The 26,038-nt window shown below is 43.0% G+C and overlaps 1 protein-coding gene across 4 annotated transcripts in view; it reads left to right on the top strand.

Annotated features, from left to right (window-relative positions):
* Positions 1–26,038, top strand: part of psd3l (pleckstrin and Sec7 domain containing 3, like) — a 201,338-nt gene that overhangs the window by 96,658 nt on the left and 78,642 nt on the right. For all 4 annotated transcript variants that reach the window (XM_067258060.1, XM_067258059.1, XM_067258061.1 and 1 more), the window contains one exon: positions 11,614–11,703. In XM_067258060.1, coding sequence (XP_067114161.1) covers positions 11,614–11,703 — 90 coding nt within the window. The remainder of the gene's footprint in view (positions 1–11,613; positions 11,704–26,038) is intronic.

Raw genomic sequence — 26,038 nt, 5'->3', positions numbered from 1 at the left:
GGAACGCTTGTTGGTGGGATTAAGGAGGTCTTCAAAGTATTCCTTCCACCGATCCAGGACGTCCCCCATCGAGGTCAGCAGCGCACCATCCCCACCATATACAGCGTTGACAGTTCACTGCTTCCCCCTCCTGAGTCGCCGGATGGTGGTCCAGAACCTTTTCGAAGCCATTCGGAAGTCATTCTCCATGGCCTCGCCGAACTCCTCCCACGCTCGGGTTTTTGCCTCTGCGACCGCCAAAGCCGCATTCTGCTTGGCCTGCCGGTACACATCAGCTGCCTCTGGAGTCCTACCAGCCAACAAAGTCCGATAGGCCTCCTTCTTCAGCTTGACGGCTTCCCTCACCTCCGGCGTCCACCACCGGGTCCGAGGGTTACCGCCGCGACATGCACCGACTGCTTTGCGTCCGCAGCTCCGGTCAGCCGCCTCAACAATGGAGGCCCGGAACATGGCCCATTCGGACTCAATGTCCCCGGCCTCCCCCGAGACATGATCGAAGCTCTCCCAGAGGTGGGAGTTGAAGCTCCTTCTGACAGGGATTCTGCCAGCCGTTCCCAGCAGACCCTCACATTACGTTTGGGCCTGCCAGGCCTGACCGGCGTCTTCCCCCACCATCGTAGCCAACTCACCACCAGGTGATGATCAGTTGACAGCTCCGCCCCTCTCCTCACCCGAGTGTCCAAGACATTCAGCCTCAGATCCGACGACCCGACTACAAAGTCTATCATCGAACTGAGACCTCGGGTGTCCTGGTGCCAAGTGCACATATGGACACCCTTATGCTTGAACATGGTGTTCGTTATGGACAAGCCGTGTCTAGCACAGAAGTCCAACAACAAAACACCGCTCGGGTTCAGATCCGGGGTGGCCGATCCTCCCAATCACGCCCCTCCAGGTCTCACTGTCATTGCCCACATGAGCATTGAAGTCCCCCAGGAGGACGAGGGCATCTCCGGGAGGAGCGCTTTCCAGCACCCTTTACCAAAGACTCCAAAAAGGGTGGGTACTCTGCGCTGCTGTTTGGTGCGTAAGCACAAACAACAGTGAGGACCCGTCCCCCCACCCGAAGGCGGAGGGAGGCTACCCTCTCGTCCACCGGGGTGAACCCCAACGTACAGGCCCCGAACCGAGGGGAAACAAGTATTCCCACCCCAGCTCGACGCCTCTCACCGAGGGCAACTCCAGAGTGGAAGAGAGTCCAGCCTCTCAAGGAGGCTGGTTCCGGAGCTGATGCTGTGCGTTGAGGCGAGGCCGACTATATCTAGCCGGTGTCTCCCTTAGAGATAGGGTGAGAAGCTCGGTCATCCGGGAGGGGCTCAGAGTAGAACCGCTGCTCCTCCACGTCGAGAGGGGCCAGTTGAGGTGGCTCGGGCATCTGATAAGGATGCCTCCTGGACGCCTCCCTGGTGAGGTGTTCTGGGCACGTCCCACTGGGAAGAGGCCCCGGGGAAGACCCAGGACACGCTGGAGGGACTATGTGTCTCGGCTGGCCTGGGAACGCCTCGGGGTCCCCCAGGACGAGCTGGTGGAAGTGGCCGGGGAGAGGGAAGTCTGGGCCTCCCTGCTTAGGTTGCTGCCCCCGCGACCCGACCCCCGGATAAGCGGAAGATGATGGATGGATGGACAGAGTAGGACGAAGGAAAGTTGATTAGATAGTTGTGTAGAGGCAACGCTCCTGTTACCCAGAATGCCCCGCGGCGAGCTGTAAAGCTACAGAGTTAAAGGTTTAAGCTTAGTTAGATAAGCATTGTTTGGAGTTTTGTTGTTGTGTTCATTCTGTTTTGATATGTGTAATGTGATGGTCTGTAGTTTGGATAAATTAAGTGTTCACCCTGAGTGTTGTCCAGTTAGATTGCGGTCTAGCCTTATAAGACAAACGTGCGGCGAGCAATATTCCTCTCCAATTCATACAGCTAGCTGACGCTACAGTTGTAAATATCTGGATACTGATTACAGCATCTGTATGTTGTGCACACGACTTGTTATGAATGAACTTTTTAAATCGTTATATCTTGTTTTGGCTTTATTGAATATTTTTCTTTATTGAAAATATTGTATTTTTACATTGAAGTAAAACATTTTTTTTAACATGGGTTTATAATGTGAACGTACACATTTACATTTACATTTAGTCATTAAGCAGACTCTCTTATCCAGAGCAACAACGTACATATGGGAGTCTGTTCATACAATTGAGTTGTTTGTACAAATACAAATAGTTTTTCCCCTGCAAATCTGGTTTATTCAGGATAATAGTACACATTTAAAATGAGAAATGCTGTTTTTTTACAGAGAAGTTAATAGAAGTTAATAAAATGTCATATTTACGGGCAAAGAACAGCCTGTAATGTAATATTACAGATATATCTTGTAAATTTGGTACAGGAAAATTACAATTATTTTACGGTTAATTCATGTTAATATATATATATTTTACTGTAATTTAATGGGTTTAATCTGGCGTCCCAGCTGCCAGATTGTTCCTGTTTTTTTACTAGTTTTTTTTGACAGTGTATGCTTTATTTAGGCAACTTGCTGATCCAACAGCCATCGCAACAGCATCCCAACGTAATGTGGGGATGCTTTGCCATAGGCCATGGCCGCGGGAACTAGGGGTGCTGAGGGTGCTGCAAGCACCCCTTGCTGACAGTACGAGAATTTAAAATGATATGACTTGAAAATCCACCACCGCGGCACCGCCCCGCAACATTAAGCCCCCCAGCACCCCCCTGATAAAATATGTTCCCGCGGCGATGCCGTTCTTTGTAAAATAGGCTACTTGCTGTGGTTCATACAACTCTATTGTAGGCCTATGCTACTCAACTTCAATGATTAACTCAGTCGTCATGTCTCCGCTGATTTGTGATGTAAGGTTTTGGTATTTCTTCTGCTTGAGTGTATGCCAGCTTGTCTATCTCGCTCTTAAACACACTATTTAGAAACAACTGACAAATATGTTGGCTTAAAAGTCAAGGCAATCATCAATCAGGATTTTTTTCCGGGGTAAACACATGGTTGGCCGTTTCTTAGCAGCTTAGTGAAGTTGGGTGTTAAGTCATAGGCTATAGCCTACAACTAACATAGTAAAATGTTAACTAAAGAGGGTACAATTTCTGGGGAAATTGTAGGGTGTGCTTGCTTGCGTCGGTTGCACAGGGGCCCGTTTTTGAATGACATTTTTACAACTGATATTTCTGTATATTTTATATAAAAATGCATACTTATTATTTATAAAGATTACATAGATTTAAAAGCATTTTTTTTGCTGCTCATTTACAACTGAAAATACGAGTGAAGTGTAGAATGAAATAGATGTCTTCTCATTTCCCCTACAAGAGGCAGCCTCATCGTTGAATCAAAACGAATACATTTGGCAGACCGGTGTAAAAATTGACCTAATCTCTATGATTTAAATGTCATTTTAAGTTTTTGATATTTGATATTTTCAGGCATTTAGCCTACTCATTGCATTCATTCATTCATTATTAAAGAACCCCCTTTGAAGATTATTCTACGACGTTACCCGGCAGTAGAAGATGGAATCGCGATTCAAACAGTACCATCTGCTAACTGAAAATATGCCCCCCAAAACGTAAATAAGCTTGACATTTATTTAGTGGAAAATCGCTCATTCATAAAAAGCTCACTGGTAGCGATCATTGTCAGTAACAACGCAAAATGCGATATAGCCCTGTGTGGAGAAGCTGCCCTGGTAAATTGTACTACTACGGTACAGTACTAGACTAGGGAGTCAGGTGGCTGAGCGGTTAGGGAAGCGGGCTAGTAATCAGAAGGTTGCCAGTTCGATTCCCGGCCATGCAAAAATGACGTTGTGTCCTTGGGCAAGGCACTTCACCCTACTTGCCTCGGGGGGTATGTCCCTGTACTTACTGTAAGTCGCTCTGGATAAGAGCGTCTGCTAAATGACTAAATGTAAATGTAAAATGTAGACTACTGCTGTGTTCGTCTTGGTAGCGATTGCGTTGGTTGAATTGGATTTAACGTTCCGTTGTACGGTTTAGACTGAAATTAATTATTTTTCGTTTAGGCTGTGGCAATGAAGTTCAGGTTAGTAGTTAGATAGACTTTTGATTTAAGTAAGGGGAGTGCCGAACATGTTCTGTCGCCGTTTGACTTCCTAAACAGCTGTGTACTGTAGATGTTTTTGTAGTGTGTCTCGCGTAAGCTACAGCGTTGCAGTGAGCTACACTGGTTTGAAACCACAGGTAATGGTAATTTCACCAACAAATCGTTTACTAATGTCAGAATAAATCCTACAACGAAAATGTATATGTGAGGAATGTTTATTTTAACGATTGAAAACAGATACATCATAGACCACTGTAGTATGTGTTGCCCGGGCAACACAGGCTAATGTCATGATGCTAATACTTCAGTGAAATAGTAGACTACTGTTTCCGAAAGTAGATGTACTTCCTCAATAATATCAGCTTATATTGTACATTACACATCACAATTGTGTGTCATATCACAAAGTAAAATGAGTAAATAGTTATCACCCTGGCCTCTTTTCTTGTGGCGTTTCTGCAGCTGCCTTGCAGTAAAGCTATAGTTAGCCTAGCTATCCCCCAAGTTAACAGATGCGAAACGAATGTTCTGCCAAAGGTAGTCACGCGTGTTTTCGTGACGCAGTGACGTTAGTAACGTCAGTGACTGTGGCTAGCAAATTAGCCACCGTTAGCTTCACTTGTCGCCACAAAAACTTAACTTAAGCCTAAACCATGCAACGGAACGTAAATTCTAATAGAAGCAACTCAATCGCTACCAAGACGAAACTTTTGACACCTACGTTGTCTATGTAGGCCAAATATTGACTGAGTTTTAGGGGGGCAAAAAAAAATATATATAATTATAATAATAATATATATGTGAGAGAACAAAGGTTGTGCTCTCGCCGAAGGCTTGAGCACACCCAATAACATGTTTGCTTATCCAGATATATCATATAATATGGTGTATGTTATCATTCTGCAGCCAAATTAACAAGCGTCTTTCAGAAATATTTGACCAGCTGCCGAAACAATCGCTGCAGAGCGCGAGCCAATCGCTGCAGAGCGCGAGCCCATTGCTGCAGAGCGCGAGCCGATCACTGCAGAGCGCGAGCCGATCGCTACAGAGCGCGAGCCGATCACTGCGCTTTGCAGAATGTGTGGCTGGTCCAATTTCATAACTTTGGCACTTACTTTGGTTGTTCACAATGTGTGCTTCATGTTTTGGCTACTCGTAATGTTTTGTGGCTATCTCGTTGTTATGATCAGTGACCTATGCACTTTGTAAAGCTCTCTCTTGGAAGTCGCTTTGGATAAAAGCGTCTGCTAAATGAATAAATGTAAATGTAAATGGGCGCCTAAAGGAAAAAGGCTACGATTCGAGGCACTTCGCAGCTAATCCCGGCGCTTCGGAGTCAGTGTGTCCCAGGCGTTACGGTGTGTGTCCACTACAGCGATGTGAATCGCTTGCTTTCCCACAGTGCACCACGCTCGGGGGCGTGTCAGACAGATGAATGCAGAGTTGTTGTTGTCTTAAGTCACTGTTTTAGTTCGTATAACGTCAAAGTGTGCAGACTATGGTTTACGTACTCGCAATATCGATCAAAATATAACTTTTACACACATTAAGCAAAAATCTGATACACTGGCTAGATGTACATTTACATTTATGCATTTAGCAGACGCTTTTATCCAAAGCGACTACCAAGAGAGAGCTTTACAAAAGGGCATAGGTCACTGATCATAACAACGAGATAGCCCCAAACATTGCAAGCAGCCAAAACATGAAGCATACATTGTGAAAAAACAAATGTGCCAAAGGGAAGAACCATAAGAGCATGCAGTTAAACAAGTTACAATTAAACAACATGAAACTCATAAAGTGCAAGAGTGTACCTGTAGAAAAACAATCAACAGTAAAATATTTCACAGCGAGTACAAGAATGTAAAACCGTTACAACTAACCAACAAGAGCAACATGTCTCTCAATACGAGTCATTGTGATCCTGGAGGAAACTAACATCCGGTCCAGCCAAGCATTCCTAAGTGCCGTTGTACTCCCGGGAACAAGTGCGTCTTGAGCCTTTTCTTGAAGGTGGGGAGACAGTCAGTGTCCCTGATGGAGGTGGGGAGTTGATTCCACCATTGGGGGGCCAGACAGGACAAGAGCTTGTGTTGGGACCGGGCGCTCTTGAGCGGTGGGACCACCAGACGGTTGTCAGAAGAAGACCGTAGGTGGCGAGGGGGGTGTAAGGCTGGAGGAGAGACTTGATGTAGTCGGGTGCAGTCCCATTCACCGCTTGGAAGGTCAGTACCAGAGTCTTGAATCTGATACGGGCCGTGATGGGAAGCCAGTGGAGGGAGATGAGGAGCGGGGTAACATAGGAGCGTCTGGGTAGATTGAAGACCAGACGGGCCGCTGCGTTCTGAATCCTCTGGAAAGGGCGGGTTGCGCATGCTGGGAGACCGGCGAGCAGCGAGTTGCAGTGGTACAACTTTGAGAGGACAAGTGCTTGGACTAGCAGCTGGGTGCAATGCTCAGACGGGTATCTCCTGATCTTCCGGATGTTGTAGAGGGTGAATCTACACGACCGGGAGACCGCAGCAATGTGGGCTGTGAGGGAGAGCTCGTCATACATGGTCTCCCCGAGGTTCCTGGCAGAGGATGAAGAGGTCACCGTCACCGATCCCAGGGGGATTGAGAGATCGTGGGAGATGGAGGGTTTGGCCGGGATGATGAGGAGTTCTGTTTTGGCGAGGTTCAGCTGGAGGTGGTGCTCGGCCATCCAGGCGGAGATGTCTGTGAGGCAGGCCTCAATCCTAGCTGAGATCCCCGGATCGGTCGGGGGGAACGACAGGTACAGCTGCGTGTCGTCAGCGTAGCAGTGGTAGGAGAAGCCATGGGAGGTGATGATTGGTCTAAGTGAGGTGGTGTACAGAGAGAAGAGGAGGGGTCCAAGGACGGAGCCCTGTGGGACACCAGCGGAGAGCTGGCGAGGTCCTGACAGTTTGCCTCCCCAGGAAACCTGGTAGGATCTTCCCGACAGGTAGGATGAGATCCACTGGAGTGCAGTGCCAGTGATGGCCATCTCAGAAAGTCTGGCGAGCAGGATCTGGTGGTTAACCATATCAAACGCTGCAGAAAGGTCCAGCAGAATGATGACGGATGACCTCGAAGCCGCTCTGGCAGACTGGAGGGCAGTGGTGACTGACAGGAGGGAAGTTTCTGTGGAGTGGCCAGTCTTGAAGCCCGATTGGTTGGGGTCAAGCAGGTTGTTCTAAGAGAGAAAGTTTGACAGTTGGTTAGATACAGAGCGTTCCATTGTTTTAGGAAAGAAGGGTAGTAGTGATACTGGTCCATAGTTCTGGAGGACGGTTGGGTTAAGGGAGGGTTTTTTGAGTAGAGGGCTAACTCTGGCCTGTTTGAAGGCAGAGGGGAAAGTGCCGGAAGTAAGAGAAGAGTTAAGGACATGGAGAAGAAAAGTTATGATGGAGGGAGAGATGGTTTGAAACAGAGGGGAGGGGACTGGATCAAGGGGACAGGAAGTGGGGTGATGAGAGAGAATGAGGTCAGAGATCTCTGCCTCGGACAGGGGAGAGAAAGAGTTTAGACATTTAGTTGGGTCATAGAGGGGGTATGAAGTGGGTAGGACAGGTGGGTCCAGGGAACCGACTGCTAATGTCAGCAATTTTTTCTCAAAGAAGGAGAAGTCGTCTGCTGTCAGGGTGGAGGGGGAGGGTGGGGAAGGTGGGTTAAGAAGGGTGGAGAAGGTAGAGAAAAGTTTGTGAGGGTTTGAGGCAGAGTTAATTTTGTTCAAGAAGTAGTGGGTTTTAGCATCAGTTATGCGGGCAGAGAAGGAGTTTTGGAGGGAACGATACTTATCGAGGTCCAGACCTCTTTGGACTTGCGCCATCTCCTCTCAGCTGCCCGAAGGATGGACCGTTCTTCACGAATAACATCCGTGAGCCACGGGCAGGAGGGAGAAGATCGCGCAGGCCTGGTTGACAGGGGACAGAGAGTGTCGAGTGATGCAGTTAAAGTTGATAACAGGGTGTTGGTGGCAGTGTCAGTGGGGTGGCACATGAACTCGTCAATGGGAGGGAGGGAGGATGTTACAATGGAGGAGAATTGGGAGGGGGATAAGGAGCGGAGGTTGCGATGGGATGGGAGGTAGGAGGAGTTCGAGGGAGAGAGACAGAGAATTGGATGAAGGAGTGATCAGAAATGTGTAGTCGGGTTACAGAGGTTAAGTCAGTGATACAGTTACGTGTCAGAATGAGGTTGAGCTTTTTTCCTGCCTTGTGGGTCGCCGGTGTGTTCAGCAGCTTCAGGTCGAAGGAAGTCAGAAGAGACTTGAAGTCGACGGCCTGTGTTCCTTCGAGGTGGATGTTGAAGTCCCCAAGGAGTATCAGCGGTGTTCCATCATCCGGGAGGACGCTGAGGAGCATGTCCAGCTCCTCCACAAAGTCGGCTGGCCGCCCTGGTGGGCGGTAGAGGACTACTAAAAATGCTTTTATAGGATCAGTTAGCATCACATAATGGTGTCCAAATGATTTGGCAGTAACAGATAGTGGGGTAGATGTGTATTTAATATGTGGGGAAAGAAGCAAACCTGTCCCACCACCTTGCCCGGTTGAGTGGGGTGAGTGAGATAACGAGTGGTTGACGGAGAGAGCAGCTGGAGTTGCAGTGTTCTCTGGGCGGATCCATGTCTCTGTCAGCGCAAGGGCATGAAGAGAAGCATGGGATGCAAACTCTGGGATGAGGTCTGCCTTGTTCACAGCAGACTGGCAGTTCCAGAGCCCTATAGAAAGAGAGAGGGCAGGTGGAGAAGATCTGGATAGGTGGCTAAGATTAGAAGTAGAACGTATATACTTTGTGACATATCTACGTCTACGTCTGCGAGTGGTGTAATGAACGGGAATGCTGAAGAAACACATGCTGGCTATGAATATGTTCTAGGTGGATTAGAATACAAATAGGGTGATACTTATCAGAAGAGGTGATCCGGCCTCGTCGGCCATGCTCAGTGGACTCCCACAGGTAGACTCCCTGTCTTTGTTCAACCCAGTCTTCGTGCACCGAGGCTTCCAGACGAGGCTGCCTCTGCAGTGCTAGCCGCCTTAAATATGCTAAAGGCGCAGCTGACAATGGCCCTAATTATGTAAACAAAGCCAGGGTCTCACGCGGTGGAGAGTACCCTGAAACTCGACCTCTAGCTAGTTACCTATTGACCAATTTAGCTGCTACACCCTTACCCTCTATCCTTGAGACAAAGATTTAGCTCAACACAAATGAATGAAACAAACTGTGGTTACTTACAGTCAAGATGGCAGTCACGAAGTACACTCAGTAAGACACTATTCGTAGCATGCTATTCACACTAGTTATGGTCCTTTTTTCTGTGTCTGTGTGTTATTCAGAGTGAAAGATTTTACAGTGAGAGATCGGACGCAAACACCACTAATAGTGTGAAACTCAGTCTCACAATATCAATGGAACACAACTTTTACACACATAATGCAAGAAATCCAATACGCTAGCTAGATGTAGATGTATTTTTGGGTATTTTATTCAGGGTGAAAGATTAAATGTTAGAGTATTCCACCGGGCACTCAGGGTAACCAGTTGTGTACCGCCGATGGAGCTAGCTAGCTAGCACAGTTACGTTTTTTTACGAGACTTTACGAGACTTTAAAAGTACAAAAACCCCACCAGGAGCACCAACAGCATCGGCGAACCTGCGCCATGCCTCATTCTTTTTGTTAACATCTCTGTACGAATACAGAGACATATCAAACAAGGCTGGGTATGCAGCCACACAGACGATCAGTTTGTCCTGCATCTTGAAACTGTGAAAGCTAAATATGCTTACCATGACCAACGGTTGCTACGTTACAAGAAACACAAAAACAAGACGATTACCATCGCTCGCGAAAATCTCTCCTCATTTACAAAAAGTTGACAAAATCTCAACTTGAATCGCTTGGATTGTGTCGCTACCCACAATGCACCACGCAAGTGATTTGCCTGGCTCCACTGAAAATGAATGGAAAGCATTGCGTTGCTCGCATCGCGTCGCTGTAGTGGAGACGCACTGTTTGACATTCAAAACGGCCATGTTTAGATAGCAATTTCTGTATATTTTAAGACGGACAAATGTGTCTTCTTAACGCAAATGCTAAATTACAAGTTTTGTATAGTGGAACTCACCACCAAAATCGCACATTGACCCATGCCTACTTGAGATTTTTTGGGGCATTAATCTGAGCGCAAAATGCATTTATTTTTATTTTTTATGTCACATAAACATTACATTGGACTCATATTGTTATTCTGTGCAGTCAGACATTAATTTGTAAGTTCGTTACATGTCTGGTTTGTTTACTATGCAATTCAGTGTCTCAAACGGAGCCAACTTTGCAATGGTTAGATAGCAAGCTAGCTCTGACTAAAGCACTAGCTACAGTTTACACTTACCTACAGTTTGGCATTTAACGTTAACTATTATGATATCAACAGATAGCCCACTCTGTTTCATAAATTGAATTATATATGTTGCGAATTACAGTGACCACGAGTAGACTGTGCTCGCCGAAAATGAGAACCCAAAGTTTTAACCTAACAGATTTGGGGCTCAAGTCCCAGAAGCCACCCCCTCGCTCCGCCCATGGCCTATACCGATACTTTTTTTCCAGTGTTGTTCACCTTTCTCTAACTGGACTGCATTATCACAGAAAACTCTACTGTCAGTGTTTCCACTACCATTATATTAGGGGGGCGCCCCGCCCCCCCAACGGCACCCCCACTGGAAGGTCAAGTTAATTATTATTATTTATTTTTTATAGCGCCTGATCACAAAATAAGCTGTGAACACTGACTGTGATGGGGCATGTAACCTATGAAAGGTGGGGCTTGTAGTTTTTAAACGGGGGGTAAATAGATTAAGGTCTTTTGTCATCTTTATGAGCTATTCTCGTAAAAATAAAAATAAAATAAGCACATATCAATTTTTGGCCGCATATGCGATTGAAATACTTCCACTGTTGAGCCCTACGCAGGTGGAAATTGTCACTTATAATGTGCATTGAAAGGACAAGTTTGAATGAGAACTGACCTTACTTGAAAGGAGTCAGGGTTTCTCAAGATAAAAGAAGTGTTGTTTATTGTTAATTTTAACTAACAAGTTATCATGGGTTTTTGTTTACATTACAATACATTAGCCTTCCCCTACGACACTTGTATCCATCCAGCAACTAAGTGCAACAGAGCAAAGTATATATTAACTTTCACATAATTGTCTCCTTAATTCCATAAGATGTGTTAGCTTCCTCAAATCGTATGGGCTTGCCGCTTATACAAAAATGTGTTACCTGTATATCTTTTTCAGATTCATAAGGAGGTCATTTATACTGAAGTTGTGATTTACTGTAGTCATGAAAAAAATGACAGTGCAATGCTTACTGCATTTGTATGAAACCTTGCAAATGTCTGTGCCACCCCTGTCAATAGGACCAGATGTGTGTAGTTGTTTATGTGCCTAACTAGGTTCTCATTCTCTCTGATCATGGCCAAGTGATACATATTTTCAATATTTTGCAGAATATTGGGAAGAAGATGACGTGCCAGGAATTCATCAGTAATCTTGAAGGGCTAAATGCAGGACAACATTTCCCTAGAGAGGTTCTTAAGGTGGGTCTTGTTTCCTTAGCTCATAACATCATCTGACAATGGTTGTTTTATGGTGATTGAGGGTCAATGTCTTGATATTTTGAAGACAAGATCAGCAGGGCACTTTGCATGAGAAAGGAGAGACCTCTTTTGGACCTGCTAACACAAGTCTCCAAATATCAATCTGATCTGCTAAACCACGTGTCAAACTCAAGGCCACGTCATTTTATGTGGCCCGCGGGAGCTTAAATGGTATATTGAAATCTACACAAGTCTACACTGCTTTACAGCGTGCATTGACCATAAACGACATCTCTCACAATGCATTTTGATTATGTTACGGCAAAGTGACGACATACCGCCTCTAGAAAGCAGTGTATATACCCATCAGTGTTTAACGCAAAGTTTCAAGTTGAACTGTGGGTGAAGGCAAGCATGGTTTGAATGACAGCACTCCAATGCAGCCGGATCTGCAAACGTACCCCATGCGCATTTTCAGCCAAGGTCCTCGGGCATTCAACTCAAGTTGGTATTGCTCTCAAACTTGGTTAGAGTACTTAGCAGTGGCGATTTTAGACCCTTTTTAGGGGTGCTCAAGCATAAATAGCAAAAATAATAATAATAAAAAAATATAGCTGCAAGCAGCAATGGGGTGGCCAAGCAGGTCAGATGACCCAGAAGAAACTTTCGACATCCTCAGAAGAGGGTTCCAAGTACACGCAGCAAGTTTGGCGTGAATCCATCAAAGATTTGCTGAGATACGATACAACTTTCTGTTTGGCGGCTCTGCTGCAGACTTCGATTGGATTCGAACCTCTGACGTTGCCGTTGCCAGGACACCAACTTATCCTAGTGAGCGATTCTCAGTGCTGCAAATCACAGTTCAGTTACTGGGTAAAAATATCTGCAGTTTTTCCTGTGGCAAGCGGTTGTCCGATTTGGCCCAAGTTTAAACTGCTGTAATTCCGTCCTATTTTGACATGTCAAGGTGATTGTGGTCTGAAGATAATCTGTCCCAAATTTGGTGAATATTTGATACATTTTGTAGAAGGAGTCGGACAAAAGCGTTTTATTAATTCATTCTAAATGGCGGCATCAATTCGGCTGGTATCACAAGTTAACATGTGTCAGACACGGGATCGCCCCCCTAGAGGTTAGAGGACACATATCTACAAAGCACAATAAATCTGACTCTTCTTGATCCTCTTAGAATGAAACATTATAATTACCATTATACTGTTAGACAGCTACTGTGGCATACCTGGCTTCACTAAACAGATAAACCAGTATCATGACATGCTTGATGACTGTGGCTGGGTTCGAACCTATGACCTTGCACTTCAGAGGAACCTATCTTATCCCAGTGAGCTATTCTCACTGCAGGGAAAGGCTGTGTTCAGTTACTGTATAAAAAAAGTAACCAGTTTCTCCTCTGGGAAGCGTTGTCAGATTTGACCCAAATATAAAAAGCTGTAAGTCAGTCCTATTTTGACATGTCAAGGTGATTGTGGTCTGAAAATGATTTGATTACATGTCCATGAAAATAGGAGCAACGGCGAACAAGGAGTTTGTTTTTATGAAAATTCCAAATGTCCGACGCCCAAAATGGCGGACACGAGAACAGTGTGATATATTTCGACTTAGTATGCCACGTAGAATCAGAAGAGACCAATCTTGTGATTTATGACAAATCTGTTCAGAAATTGTGTTGGGCTAATCCCCGAATGTTTACAACGTCTGGCTCCATGCCTGATTAACACTCGGATCGATAAGCAGTCTCAAAAATTGTATCAATATAAAAAATAATACGATCCCTTTCCGTAATCATGATACCCCCTAGAAATGTTCACTGCACCCCCAGTCAAAGCAGGCTCCATCCGGCCCTGGATGGAAGGCAATTTCAAGAAAGATGGGAAAGCGAATACATGTTTGTGCTTCAAGGAGAAAAAAACTGTATGTATTTTGTGTTATGAGGCGACGCCGATTGTTAAAGAGTACAATCTCTGTCGGCCTTTTGACACCAAACACGGAGATAAAATGCCAAATTTCAGAGTCAGATAGCTGAGCGGTTAGGGAATCAGGCTACTAATCAGAAGGTTGCCGGTTTGATTCCCGACTATGGAAAAATTACGTTGTGTCCTTGGGAAAGGCACTTCACCCTACTTGCCTCGGGGGAATGTACCTGTACTTACTGTAAGTTGCTCTGGATAAGAGTGTCTGCTAAATGACTAAATGTAAATGTAGCCTTCAAGAAAAACAGCAGATTGTCTATAATCTGCTGTTTTTGTAATCGGACTGCAATCGCAGCAGAACGTTCACAAAAGCTACAGCTAAAATCAATGTTTTTACATCGTGAACATCGTTACATCGTAGTTACAACTGGCCCTTTGAGGGCAACCATAATGCTGATGTGGCCCTTGGTGAAAATGAGTTTGACACCCCTGTGCTAAACCATCGAAGAGAACTTGTTTTTGGCCATATGGTGTGCATAAACTGGATATTTGTACACCTGATATTCTGTGTGACTTCTAACTGCAGGCCTCACGTCAACAAAAACATGGGGCATCCATTACATGACATACATATTATTCTGGCAAGAGACAGGTGGCTGAGCGGTTAGGGAATCGGGCTAGTAATCAGAAGGTTGCCGGTTCAATTCCCAGCTGTGCTGAATTACATTGTGTCCTTTGGCAAGGCACTTCACCCTACTTGCCTCGGGGGGGATGTCCTTGTACTTACTGTAAGTTGCTCTGGATAAGAGCGTCTGCTAAATGTAAAATGTAAATGTTCTAAATGCAGAGGTCAATGGTAATCTATGACAGGATTCGCACAGTGTAAAGAATCTAGAATTTTTCTAAATATTGATCACTAGGCTTGGCATAGTCATCAAAATGAACAAAATCCCAAAGGTTCTAAATCTAAAGGTTCGACAGTAAAATGTAATCTATCCGATATCTGTGGGCATGGCAGGACTGTAAGAAACACGACCAATCATTAAGGTTGGACCTGCACTAATGATTGGACAGCATTTGGACCGAATGCAATGATTGGACGGGCTACTTGTCTGTCGGTTCCTACCTCCTCCAGTAGTCAGGCAATGTGTCCATGTGTTTTGGAGGAGTGGCTTTGAAGGGTGGGATATTTTTTTCCTTTCAAACTCAAGCAAAATTTGCAAGGTTTGCAAAACTTGCCTATCCTGCCTTTAAGTGACTAGGAAAATATGTTCTAAAAGGAATTACATAAACCCATCAAATATTTTGTAAGGAAAAACTCTTCTGTACAGAATGCCAATACAAGTGGTGTCCTCTCTTTAGGGATATGTAGCTCAGTAAACCTGGTCATCTGTTAAAAACGGTACAATACCAGAATTTCTGAAGTTACGGTAGTTCCGAGTGCCGGATCTACCCGGTACCCATGCAGAGTCGGACGCTGACAAGCAGTGATGCCAAAAATATCTCACCAGAAGTCTCTAGTGGCTCTCTGAAAAGTCACCATAATTTGTCGCTAGATGAGACTTTTTGTCACTAGGGAAGGCGAAAAGTTGCTAAATCTAGCGACAAAGTCGTTAAATTGGCAACACTGGACAAGCAGCTAATGTTGCAGGGGCTCCACTAAAAACTGTCAACAAGAAAAGTGGAAGAGCCACGTACACTACCGTTCAAAAGTTTGGGGTCACCCAGACAATTTCGTGTTTTCCATGAAAACTCACACTTTTATTTATCAAATAACTTTCAAAATGAATAGATAATATAGTCAAGACATTTACAAGGTTAATTATTTTTATTAGAAATAATTATTATTATTTGAAATGTAAATGTTGTTCTTCAAACTTTGCTTTCGTCAAATAATGCTCCATTAGCAGCAATTACAACATTGCAGACCTTTGGCATTCTAATTCTAATCCTTCTAATCATCCATTAGTCTTCTAAGGCAATTAGCAAACACAATGTACCATTCGAATACATACAGTAATAGTTGCTGGAAATGGGCCTCTATACACCTATGTAGATATTTCATTAAAAACCAGATGTTTCCACCTTGAAGTCATTTACCACATTAACAATGTATAGTGTATTTCTGATTAATTTAACGTTATCTTCATTGAAAAAAACAGTGCTTTTCTTTGAAAAAAAAAGATATTTTAAGTGACCCCAAACTTTTGAACGGTAGTGTATATGGAAATACTTTGGGTGTGAGGCACATGACAATAAGAACATCACTGATCACCAGAAACCAATTTGCAAACATCACTGTTCATGTCCTTTATTGCATTTGCAGCTTACTGAAAATGCAATACCTAATACTGGGACATACGAAAGGAGAGGGCACAACAGGCTTTTACATTATAGTTTCCCTAAATTTGTGTTTTGGAGTTTGGGATGTATATTTAAGTTTTGTGCTTGTAGCGTGACCAAGACCAAGACCCATGAAGGGTGTTGAATCCAGTCTTTCTACTTCATACATAGATACATACATGCATAAATTATGTTAAAGTCAAGATTCATATTTTTGAGCTCTACAAATGATCTCTAGGTCATCTGAGTTAATGTCAACGCTCAGCAGTGATTCCCTCAGAATGTGATTATATTTGTGGCGGTAGGGGCGGAGCCAGACATTGTAAAAATTAAGGGCTCAGCCCAAACCTATGTCTACTATCGGTTAGATGTGAGTATAGTTAGGGACTTCAACAAGTAATCCAATCACAATTATTTTTTTTGCTTTAATTTGAGGGCAAAATAGTTTTTTGAGCTTTACGTAATATAAACATTATGTTGGACTCATATTGTTATATTTGCTGAATGTATTTAACTATGAATATTATATCTATTTATATATTGTATATATTTTTATAAAATGTATGAATTATCAATATATTTAAATTCATATAATTAACTCATTTTAAAAAACGAAATAAGAAATAAAATATAATTGGCCGAAATGCTCAAGTGCACACACATTAGTTCTGACCGTTGGTTCAGATTAACAGCCTCACATTTTGTTTCTGTCAATCAGACACGCAGTCAACCAATAGCCGAAACCAAAGATGCATGAGTGAACTCCCTTATACCCCTAGCTAGTTCGGAACTGGTGCTACAGCCGGTTCGGAGCTGGTTCAATTTGCGAGCCGTCTAAGAACCGGTTTGCTTTTCCACAGGCTAGAGAGCCACCACAGAGCCACGTCATTATGCAACTGTATACGTCTCATCTTTCCCAGCAACGCTAGCGCGGCAGCGCCAAACACAAAGCAGAGCCCGTCTAAAGGCTGTTTATCAATCCTAAGAACGCGAGGTTGAGATGCGTGTTTTCTTGGCTATTGCGCAATACACTGGACTCGCAGCAGTATGACAACACTGGCATCATCAGCGCCAAATTTGATAAACCTTTGCTGTATAGTGCTTGTGTATTACATTGGTTTTAAATATAGGCTCATACTACTCATACAAGTTCAAAACAAACGAAAAATTTGTGTTTGTCATTTCACCCATTTGATAGGATTATGATAAAATGCAGCAACTAGTGTCTGCACTGCACTGCGATGCTAGCTAGGTTATCGAAAAGTCGGAGCAAATTTACAAATTATCCGTTTCAATCAATAAAATAAGCACATTTTCAGCAACTACACTGCCCACTTCTCGTCACATTTTAATTCAGATGCTGATTTACACGTACCGTTTAGCTGAAATATGAATTGTAAAAACTTACAGCAATGGCGGTCAAAGGATTTTGTTTGTCTTGTTGGTCATGGTAACCCCACCCCTGACGCAAGCGGTTCTTACTTGGTTCCTTCTTTAGCCCAGCTCTGTTGTGGTGCTAGTTAAGAATCAAGCGGAGCTGGTTCATGCAGGGGACGCGAGACATAGCGCCTCACTAGCAGCGCGTCACAGCAGCGCGTCATATCACCCAGTAGGGACACACCTTCTTAGCAGGGTGGGCTATTTAATCAGGATATCGTTGCACTCTGCATTGCTTAGTGCGACACAGGATGCTTTGTTTAATCTGCTGCCTCCCCGGCCTCCACACTTGGTTCTGTGTTCCTTTCGTACGGGAATGCGTCGCTGCTCTCTGCTCGGAAGTCGAGACGGTGTCTCCGTTGGGTGCGGCAGGGAGCCGATGCAAGTGTTACAATCATGTGTTGTACCGTGTGGAATAATGTAATCAAGTAAATACTATACTGAGTCCTCCTGCCTGAACCACTTTCCCTGGTTTGGAGCCAGTTCTTAGGCTGTCGAAATAGAAATAACAGGTTGGAGATTAAGCACTGGCTCCGAAAGGGGTAACAGTCACGCTCACTAACAGCAGCCGAGCAGCGAGAGTAAAGACAGGAAGTTTTATATACGCAAATGTTTCATAGCATTGTTTTACATAACAAATCAGTGCATTTTCAAATACATTGTGGTTAAGGTAGAGTATGATTTCATCTATTGTATTGGGTGTGCTTTGCCTTCGGCAAGGGCACAACCTTTGTTCTCTCACCCCAGTGAGCTTTTTATGAATGAGGGATTTTCCCCTTAATAAATGTCAAGCTTATTTACGTTTTTGGGGGCATATTTTCAGTTAGCAGAGGGCACTGTTTGAATCGCGATTCCATCTTCTACTGCCGGTAACGCTGTAGAATAATCTTCAAAGGGAGTTCTTTATTAATGAATGACTGCAATATGAGTAGGCTAAATGCCTGAAAATATCACGAGAAGGGAAAAACTTAAAAGGATGTTTAAGTCATAGAGATTAGGTCAATTTTTACACCGGTCTGCCAAATGTATTCGTTTTGATTCAACTATGAGGCTGCCTCTTGCAGGGGAAATGAGAAGACATCTATTTCATTGTACATTTCACTCGTATTTTGAGTTGTAAATGAGCAGGAAAAAAATATGCTTTTAAATCTATGTAATCTTTATAAATAATAAGTATGCATTTTTATATAAAATATACAGAAATATCAGTTGTAAAAATGTCATTAAAAAACAGACCCTTGTGCAACCGACGCAAGCAAGCACACCCTACAATTTCCCCAGAAATTGTACCCTCTCTAGTTAGTACTGTTTTAACACCAATAATAGTCAAACTATCGCTTGAGAGGCTTTTTTTAAAGAGCCGTTTGAATCACAATGGGATTTATTCGCCAAGAAAGTTTGCACAGACAAGGAATTTGCTTTGGCAGGAAGGTGCATACAATAAACATATAGGGACCTAAAATTTCATGTGGACTATCTATACTAAGGGTACATAAACTAGCAGTACTACGTGGGATTAGAATAGAATTAAATATACAATAAAATAAAATATAAGTTGCCGTAAATTACAATATAAAAATACCAAAATACAAATATTACAAAAAATACAAATGTACAAGATACAATTTTGTAATGCAGTGCAAAAAGCAGTGTGTTTTAAGCAGGAAGTCATTAGAGTCAGTGTGGTCCCTTGGCCTTGCTGAAGAGGCCAACAGCGGAAGGGAAGAAACTGTTTTTGTGGCGTGAGTATTGGTCCTGATGGACCGCAGCCTTCTGCCGGAGGGGAGTGACTGAAACAGGGAGTGTCCAGGGTGGGAGGAGTCGGCCACAATCTTCCTTGCTCGCCTCAGGGTCCTCGAGGTGTGCAGGTCCTCGAGGGTAGGCAGACTGCAGCCAATCTCCTTCTCAGCAGTGCGGATGATACGCTGCAGTCTGCTCTTGTCCTTGGCAGTGTCAGCAGCGTACCAGACGGTGATGGAGGAGGTGAGGATGGACTCAATGACAGTTCCCACTTGAGGTCCTGGGAGAGGATAGTGCCCAGGAAGCGGAAGGACTCCACAGTGTTGACTGGGGAGTCACACAGGGTGATGGGGGTGAGTGGGGCTGTGTTCCTCCTGAAGTCCACAACCATCTCCCCTGTCTTAAGAGCATTGAGCTCTAAGTTGTTCTGGCTGCACCAGGTCACCAGGTTGGCCGCTTCCCACCTATAATCAGACTCGTCTCCACCAGAGATGAGCCCAATAAGGGTGGTGTCGCCTGCAAACTTCAGGAGTTTGACGGACGGATGACTGACGTCTCTTTTGGGAGCCAAAAGAGACTGCTTTTTTTGGTGAGCTGAGCTGAACGAGCCAGCTCACTGAAAAGAGCTGGAATGCCCATCACTACCCTACATGCATTGTGATTGTATTGATGTTCTGTTGTTGTCTTAAGTAGGCCACAGCCTTAGATATTGTAGGAGACTGATACTGTCAACAAATGAGAGTTGTTCAGTAACCTATTTTTGCTATTTGCTTTGTTATCGAAAATGGTATTGAGCACCGTAAAATTTCACTGGCATTGGAACCAACTATTGACATTTTGGTATCTTAACAACACTACCTAAATATGGGTAGAAGTGGACACAAATGGAAAGGAAGGCATTAAATATATTGCTGGCGGAGGATACCAAATGGTTCACCTTTTGTCAAACTGTTTGTTTTGTGCCTTGTTATGATTATTGGGTTGCTGTGTGCTAAATGTTATATTTTTTTTAACCTTTAGCCAGTTTCTGGCATTTCCTGGTAATAAATTAGGTATCCACTCAAATTGGGTGTGCTCAAGCCTTCGGCGAGAGCACAACCTTTGTTCTCTCACATATTTTTCTTATTATTTTTATTTATTTTGCCACCCCTAAGGATCTGTCAATATTTGGACTACATAGACAACGTAGGTGTCAAAAGTTTCGTCTTGGTAGCGATTGCGTTGCTTGTATTTTTATTTACATTCCGTTGCATGGTTTAAAGGGGTGATTGACTGGGTTTTTGGGGGTATTTCACACTGTTCCTTAAGGTCTCCGAAAAGGGTATGTAACATTGGTTGGGATGAAAATGGCCCGGGTGCTGTTCTATACCCCCTGATACATCCAGTGAAACATTCTACCTATGCTCGTGTTAGCAAGCTAAATTAGTTTACATGCCTACAGTCTAGGTGTTTTCACTATCTAGCTGTTCTTGAATTCCTTGCAAATCAGCGTTAATAAATAGGGATATTCCCATAGATAAACATCAGCCATGCCTGTCTAGTGTCTTGTTCTTTGGGTAGATGGTGAAAAGTGTCAGGATTCTCGGTACAGTCTGGAACACTGCATTTACGGCGCTCCATTTTCAATATCTTGAAAACTTATTAACTTTCTTATTTGTAATTCCTGTGGAAGTACAGAGCAGCGCGCATCTAGCTAAAAAAGTGTTGGATATTTATGCAACCTCCGTTTATGTTCCTGGACCAGAAACTCAGAGGGCGGGTGAATGTAAATGGGGCGTGACAAAGTTGATGCTGCAACTTGTGACTTCACAAGTTGCACTGTTTCAAAAGCTAGCGTTTGCAAGTTGCAGTTTCAAAATAGTAGTGAGAAGTGAAATTTTGATATGAAAGAGGTTTCAATGGACTTTGAGGTTCACTGTATGTCTATTTTACACACCAAACTGTCATTTTTCAACTATGACAAGGTAAAATCGTTTTTTCAATCAATCACCCCTTTAAGTTGAAATTACGTTTTTGTGGCGAAAAGTTAAGCTAACGGTGGCTAACTTGCTAGCCACAGTCACTGACATGACGTTATACGTCACTAACGTCATGAAAACACGCGTGACTATCTCTAGCAGAACATTAGTTTAGCAGCTCGTTAATTTCTGGGAGATAGTGAAGGATTTAATTTGTTTGTGTCTATTCCAATATGTAATGATGGTATTCAATGACACAAGTCTGTGTTCTAGAAAGTGGTCTGGAGTTGCAGAGGTCCGATAATATCAGCTTTAATGCAGCAGTTGGAAATCAACAAGTACAGAGCTCTGGGGTTGTCTACGTTTCCCTACCCGCAACAGAGTTTGGGTTGTTTCACAAAGTCCAACTGGCTATCTGTCCCTGCCCCAGCATATATTATACAGTGCAGTAAAACAAAAACACAAGAAGAGGGTTGAGCTTGTTCTCCTGTGCAGCAGGGAGTTGTTCTTGCCGACGCGTCCCACCTGCTCGGGTTCCCTCTCCACCCGGTTTCAAGGTTGTTTCTGAAAATGAAGAGATAGACACAAAATACAGCCTTTTTTCCCACACTCTGTGGTCGAAACTCGTCTGGGTTGTTCCTCTTTTTCCGCCCACACCCATGACTCCCCCTGCCCTGTGTGAGACATAATGTTTAAGCCTGGGCACACTTCTAAGTTCATAAGAAATAACTTTAATAAGCACAATACATTCTTTAATAGCTAGGCTAACTATAGCTTTACTGCAAGGCAGCTGCAGAAACGCCACAAGCAAAGAGGCCAGGGTGATAACTATTTACTTATGTTACTTTGTGATATGAAATACAATTGTGAAGTGTAATGTTCAATATAAGCTGATATAAGGAACTATATCTACTTTCGGAAACAGTATTCTACTATTTCACTGAAGCATTAGCATCATGACATTAGCCTCTGTTGCCCGGGCAACACATACTACAGCGGCCTATGATGCATCTGTTTTCAATCGTTAAAATAAACATTCCTCAAAAATACATTTTCGTTGTAGGATTTATTATGACATTAGATTACAAGTAAATTATTTGTTTACCAGTATAGCTCACTGCAACGCTGTAGCCTACGTGAGACACACTATTAGCTAACAAAAACATCTCCACAGCTGTTTAGGAAGTCAAACGGCGACAGAACATGTTCGGCACTCCCCTTACTTAAATCAAGTCTTTCAATAGGTGAAACTATCTGACTACTAACCTGAACTTCATTGCCACAGCCTAAACTTTGTCAATCTGCCATGAAAATAATTAATTTCAGCCTAAACCGTACAACGGAACGTTAAATTGAATTCAACCAACGCAATCGCTACCAAGACGAACACAGCAGTAGTCAAGTACTGTACTGTAGTAGTACAATTTACCGGGACAGCTTCTCCACACAGGGCTACATCGCATTTTGCGTTGTTACTGACAATGATCGCTACCAGTGAGCTTTTTATGAATGAGCGATTTTCCATTAAATAAATGTCAAGTTTATTTAATTTTTGGGGGGCATATTTTCAGTTAGCAGATGGTACTGTTTGTGTAGCTCCCTCCAATCAATGACAACTTGAGAATTCTTTTTACTGGCAATTTATTTTATGTACAACACACAAGGTCTTGCTTTGCCGTGAGAACTAAAAAGACATAAAACATATGAATTTACACACTACACAAAGAAACATATAGCTAAACGTAATGTAAATTGAAATGACATATACACATACCTCATTGGCCGCACAACCAAAGGGAGTAGGTGAAACTTGTTGTCATTTTCTTAGCTTTCTTTTAACCTTAAACTTAAACTATCAATGATCACTAACAATGCTGATGCTGTATGAGCATGCTACACAGGAGTGCCGTGGCTGCCACCTGCTTGGTCAACTGTGTGTCACTAATTCAATTCCCCAGTGCAACACATTCCAATTCCTACACATGCATTCAGTAATAACATAACAATAGTAATAATGGGCGAATGTACGTTACCTCAACAGTATGCATAAAATAAATAATCAAGAAAATGTGTTAATTAAAAATAATAAACACAAAAACTCTCTGGCAGTTACAGTTTGAATCACGATTCCATCTGAGATAGCTACTGCCGGTAACGTCGTTGTTGGAATAATCTTAGAAGGGGGTTCTTTATTAATGAAGGAATGCAATATGAGTAGGCTAAATGCCTCAAAATATCACAAGCAGGGGAAAAACTTAAAAGGACAATTAAGTCATAGAGCTTAGGTCAATTTTTACAATGGTCTGCAAAATGTATTTGTTTTGATTCAACTATGAGGCTGCTGATCACCATTCCCTCTTGCAGGGGAAATGAGAAGACAACTATTTCATTCTACACTTCACTTTTAGTATTTTGAGTTGTAAATGAGCAGCAAAAAATATATGCTTTTAAATCTATGTAATATTTATAAATAATAAGTATGCATTTTTATATAAACTATACTGAAATATCAGTTGTAAAAATGTCATTAAAAAACGCCTCTAAAAGACCCCTCTGCAACCAACGCAAGCAAGCACACAATTTCCCCCCAAATTGTATCCTCTCTAATTAGGTTCCTCCGGTAGGAGGGAACCTATTGTTATTGTTGGTATTCTTATTATTATTAGGTTCCTCCGGTAGGAGGGAACCTATTGTTATTGTTGGTATTCTTATTATTAGGTTCCTCCGGTAGGAGGGAACCTATTGTTATTGTTGGTATTCTTATTATTAGGTTCCTCCGGTAGGAGGGAACCTATTGTTATTATTGGTATTCTTATTATTATTTTTCTTCTCCTTGGGCCCCAATATCTCAAAAAGTCCCTGGTCATAATTTTTTTTAATTTGGCACATTGATACTACATCCAAGTGGGTACCCCCACACCAAATATGGGCCACATCGGACCATAGGGGGCGCCACAGGCCACGCCCAAAAGTCCGATTTTCAAAGTGATGGCATTTCCACCCCATTGCTCCAATTCTTCTGAAACTTGGTGTGCATGCCTCATTTTTCATGAGGAACAAAAAAGCCTCAAGGACCCATAAGGTCCGCCATGATGGATTTTCCTGTACTGTGATAATTTGGGAAAACCTTCAAAATTCCTCTTCTCTTGAACCAAAGGTGAAATTGACTTGAAATTAGGTACAGATATGTATCATTGACGTATTTAAAAACGTTACTTAAGGCAATTGAATCAAGTACAAAATGGCTGAAATGGGTGTATTTATGTAAATGTACACATTGCCTAAATATGTTTGTGTCACTAAATCAAATGTATTTTTGAAGGATGGTTCAAACCTAATAAGCTTTAAGGTGACATGCCTCTGAAGTACCATGCAAAGTTTCACCTTGATATGTCAAAATATGACTGAATTACAGCTGTTTGAACTTGGACCAAATCTGACAATGCTCGCCATTGGAGAAACAGCTTTTTTTAATTATCCAGTTATTGAACTTTGTGTATTCCATGCCTGGGAATGGCTCAATTGGCTGAGATGTTGTGCTGGTAATCAAGGTTCAATACCAGTCAGAGGCATAGTTTTTAATTTTTTATTCTGACCAAACGGTTTCTAGTCTCCCGATAAATCCTCCGGTTGTAAAACATAGCAATGCGTGTTTATTTGAGCCCATCACAACACTCTGATCATCTGTCTAGCGAGACTGTGTAAACCACTGCAAAACAAGCCAGGTTCACCACAGTAGCTAGATACTTGTAGTCTATGCATGGTAGAGATAACTCTAATGGTTATCTCTAATGAAGTAAATTGATTGTTCAGGTGGATCCCTTGCCTGTTGCACAAATTCATTTCAGTAACCCGGAAGTCAGGTGGCTGAGCGGTTAGGGAGTTGGGCTAGTAATCTGAAGGTTACCGGTTCGATTCCTGGCTCTGCAAAATGACGGTGTGTCCTTGGGCAAGGCACTTCACCCTACTTGCCTCAGGGGGAATGTCCCTGTACTTACTGTAAGTCGCTCTGGATAAGAGCGTCTGCTAAATGTAAATGTAAAATGTAACCTAAGCCAGGACACATTCCCACTGATGCTAGGCATGATTTAAAATTCCCTTCCATGACAAGTTATGGCACTCCAAACAACCTGTTTAAAAAACCATGAGAAAGTTATTCTTTACAGCAGCAACCCAGTCATCGCCGTTGTCCCGTTTTTATAGGAAATGTACAAGCAGTTTCAACTTAGGCTGAATCTAACAACGCTTACCACAGGAGAAACAGCTTACCTTTTTATACAGTAGCTGAACATGACAATATTCAACACTGAGAATAGCTCAATGGGCTGGGGTGGTGACCTGTAAAGTATCAGGTTGTAGGTTGGAATCCAGCCATAGTCTTTTGGCCTGTCATAATTTTGATTATCTGTTTAGTTCAACAGGATGACATCTTTCTGAAGTACCACAAACAATTTCACCTTGGTATGTCAAAATATGATTGAATTAAAGCTGTTTCAACGTTGGCTGAATCTAACAACGCTTAACACAGGAGAAACACCTTACTTTTTTATACAGTAACTGAACATGACAATATTCAACACTGAGAATAGCTCAATGGGCTGGCATGGTGACCTGTAAAGTATAAGGTAGTTGGTTGGAATCCAGCCATTATCTTTTGGCCTGTCATAATTTTGATCTGTTTAGTTAAACAGGATGACATCATTCTGAAATACCATGCACAATTTCATGCAATTTCACCTTGAAATGTCAACCATTTCTTAACCTTTGTCCCAAAGCTGATCAAAGCTAATACTCTGCCCTTTCTATTCATACAATCTCAACAGTTGGTGTGTAGCAGAGAGGATAGAGGGACTGACTTTTGTAACCTTATGCTCATGAGTTCAAATCCCCATTCAGCCTGTTGTTGGCCAAACATTAAGTAGTTTT

This window comes from Osmerus mordax, chromosome 20 (genome assembly GCF_038355195.1).
Source record: "Osmerus mordax isolate fOsmMor3 chromosome 20, fOsmMor3.pri, whole genome shotgun sequence".
Taxonomy (NCBI): domain Eukaryota; kingdom Metazoa; phylum Chordata; class Actinopteri; order Osmeriformes; family Osmeridae; genus Osmerus; species Osmerus mordax.
The sequence above is the reverse complement of the archived record's forward strand: the minus strand, read 5'-3'. Positions and strand labels throughout refer to the sequence as shown.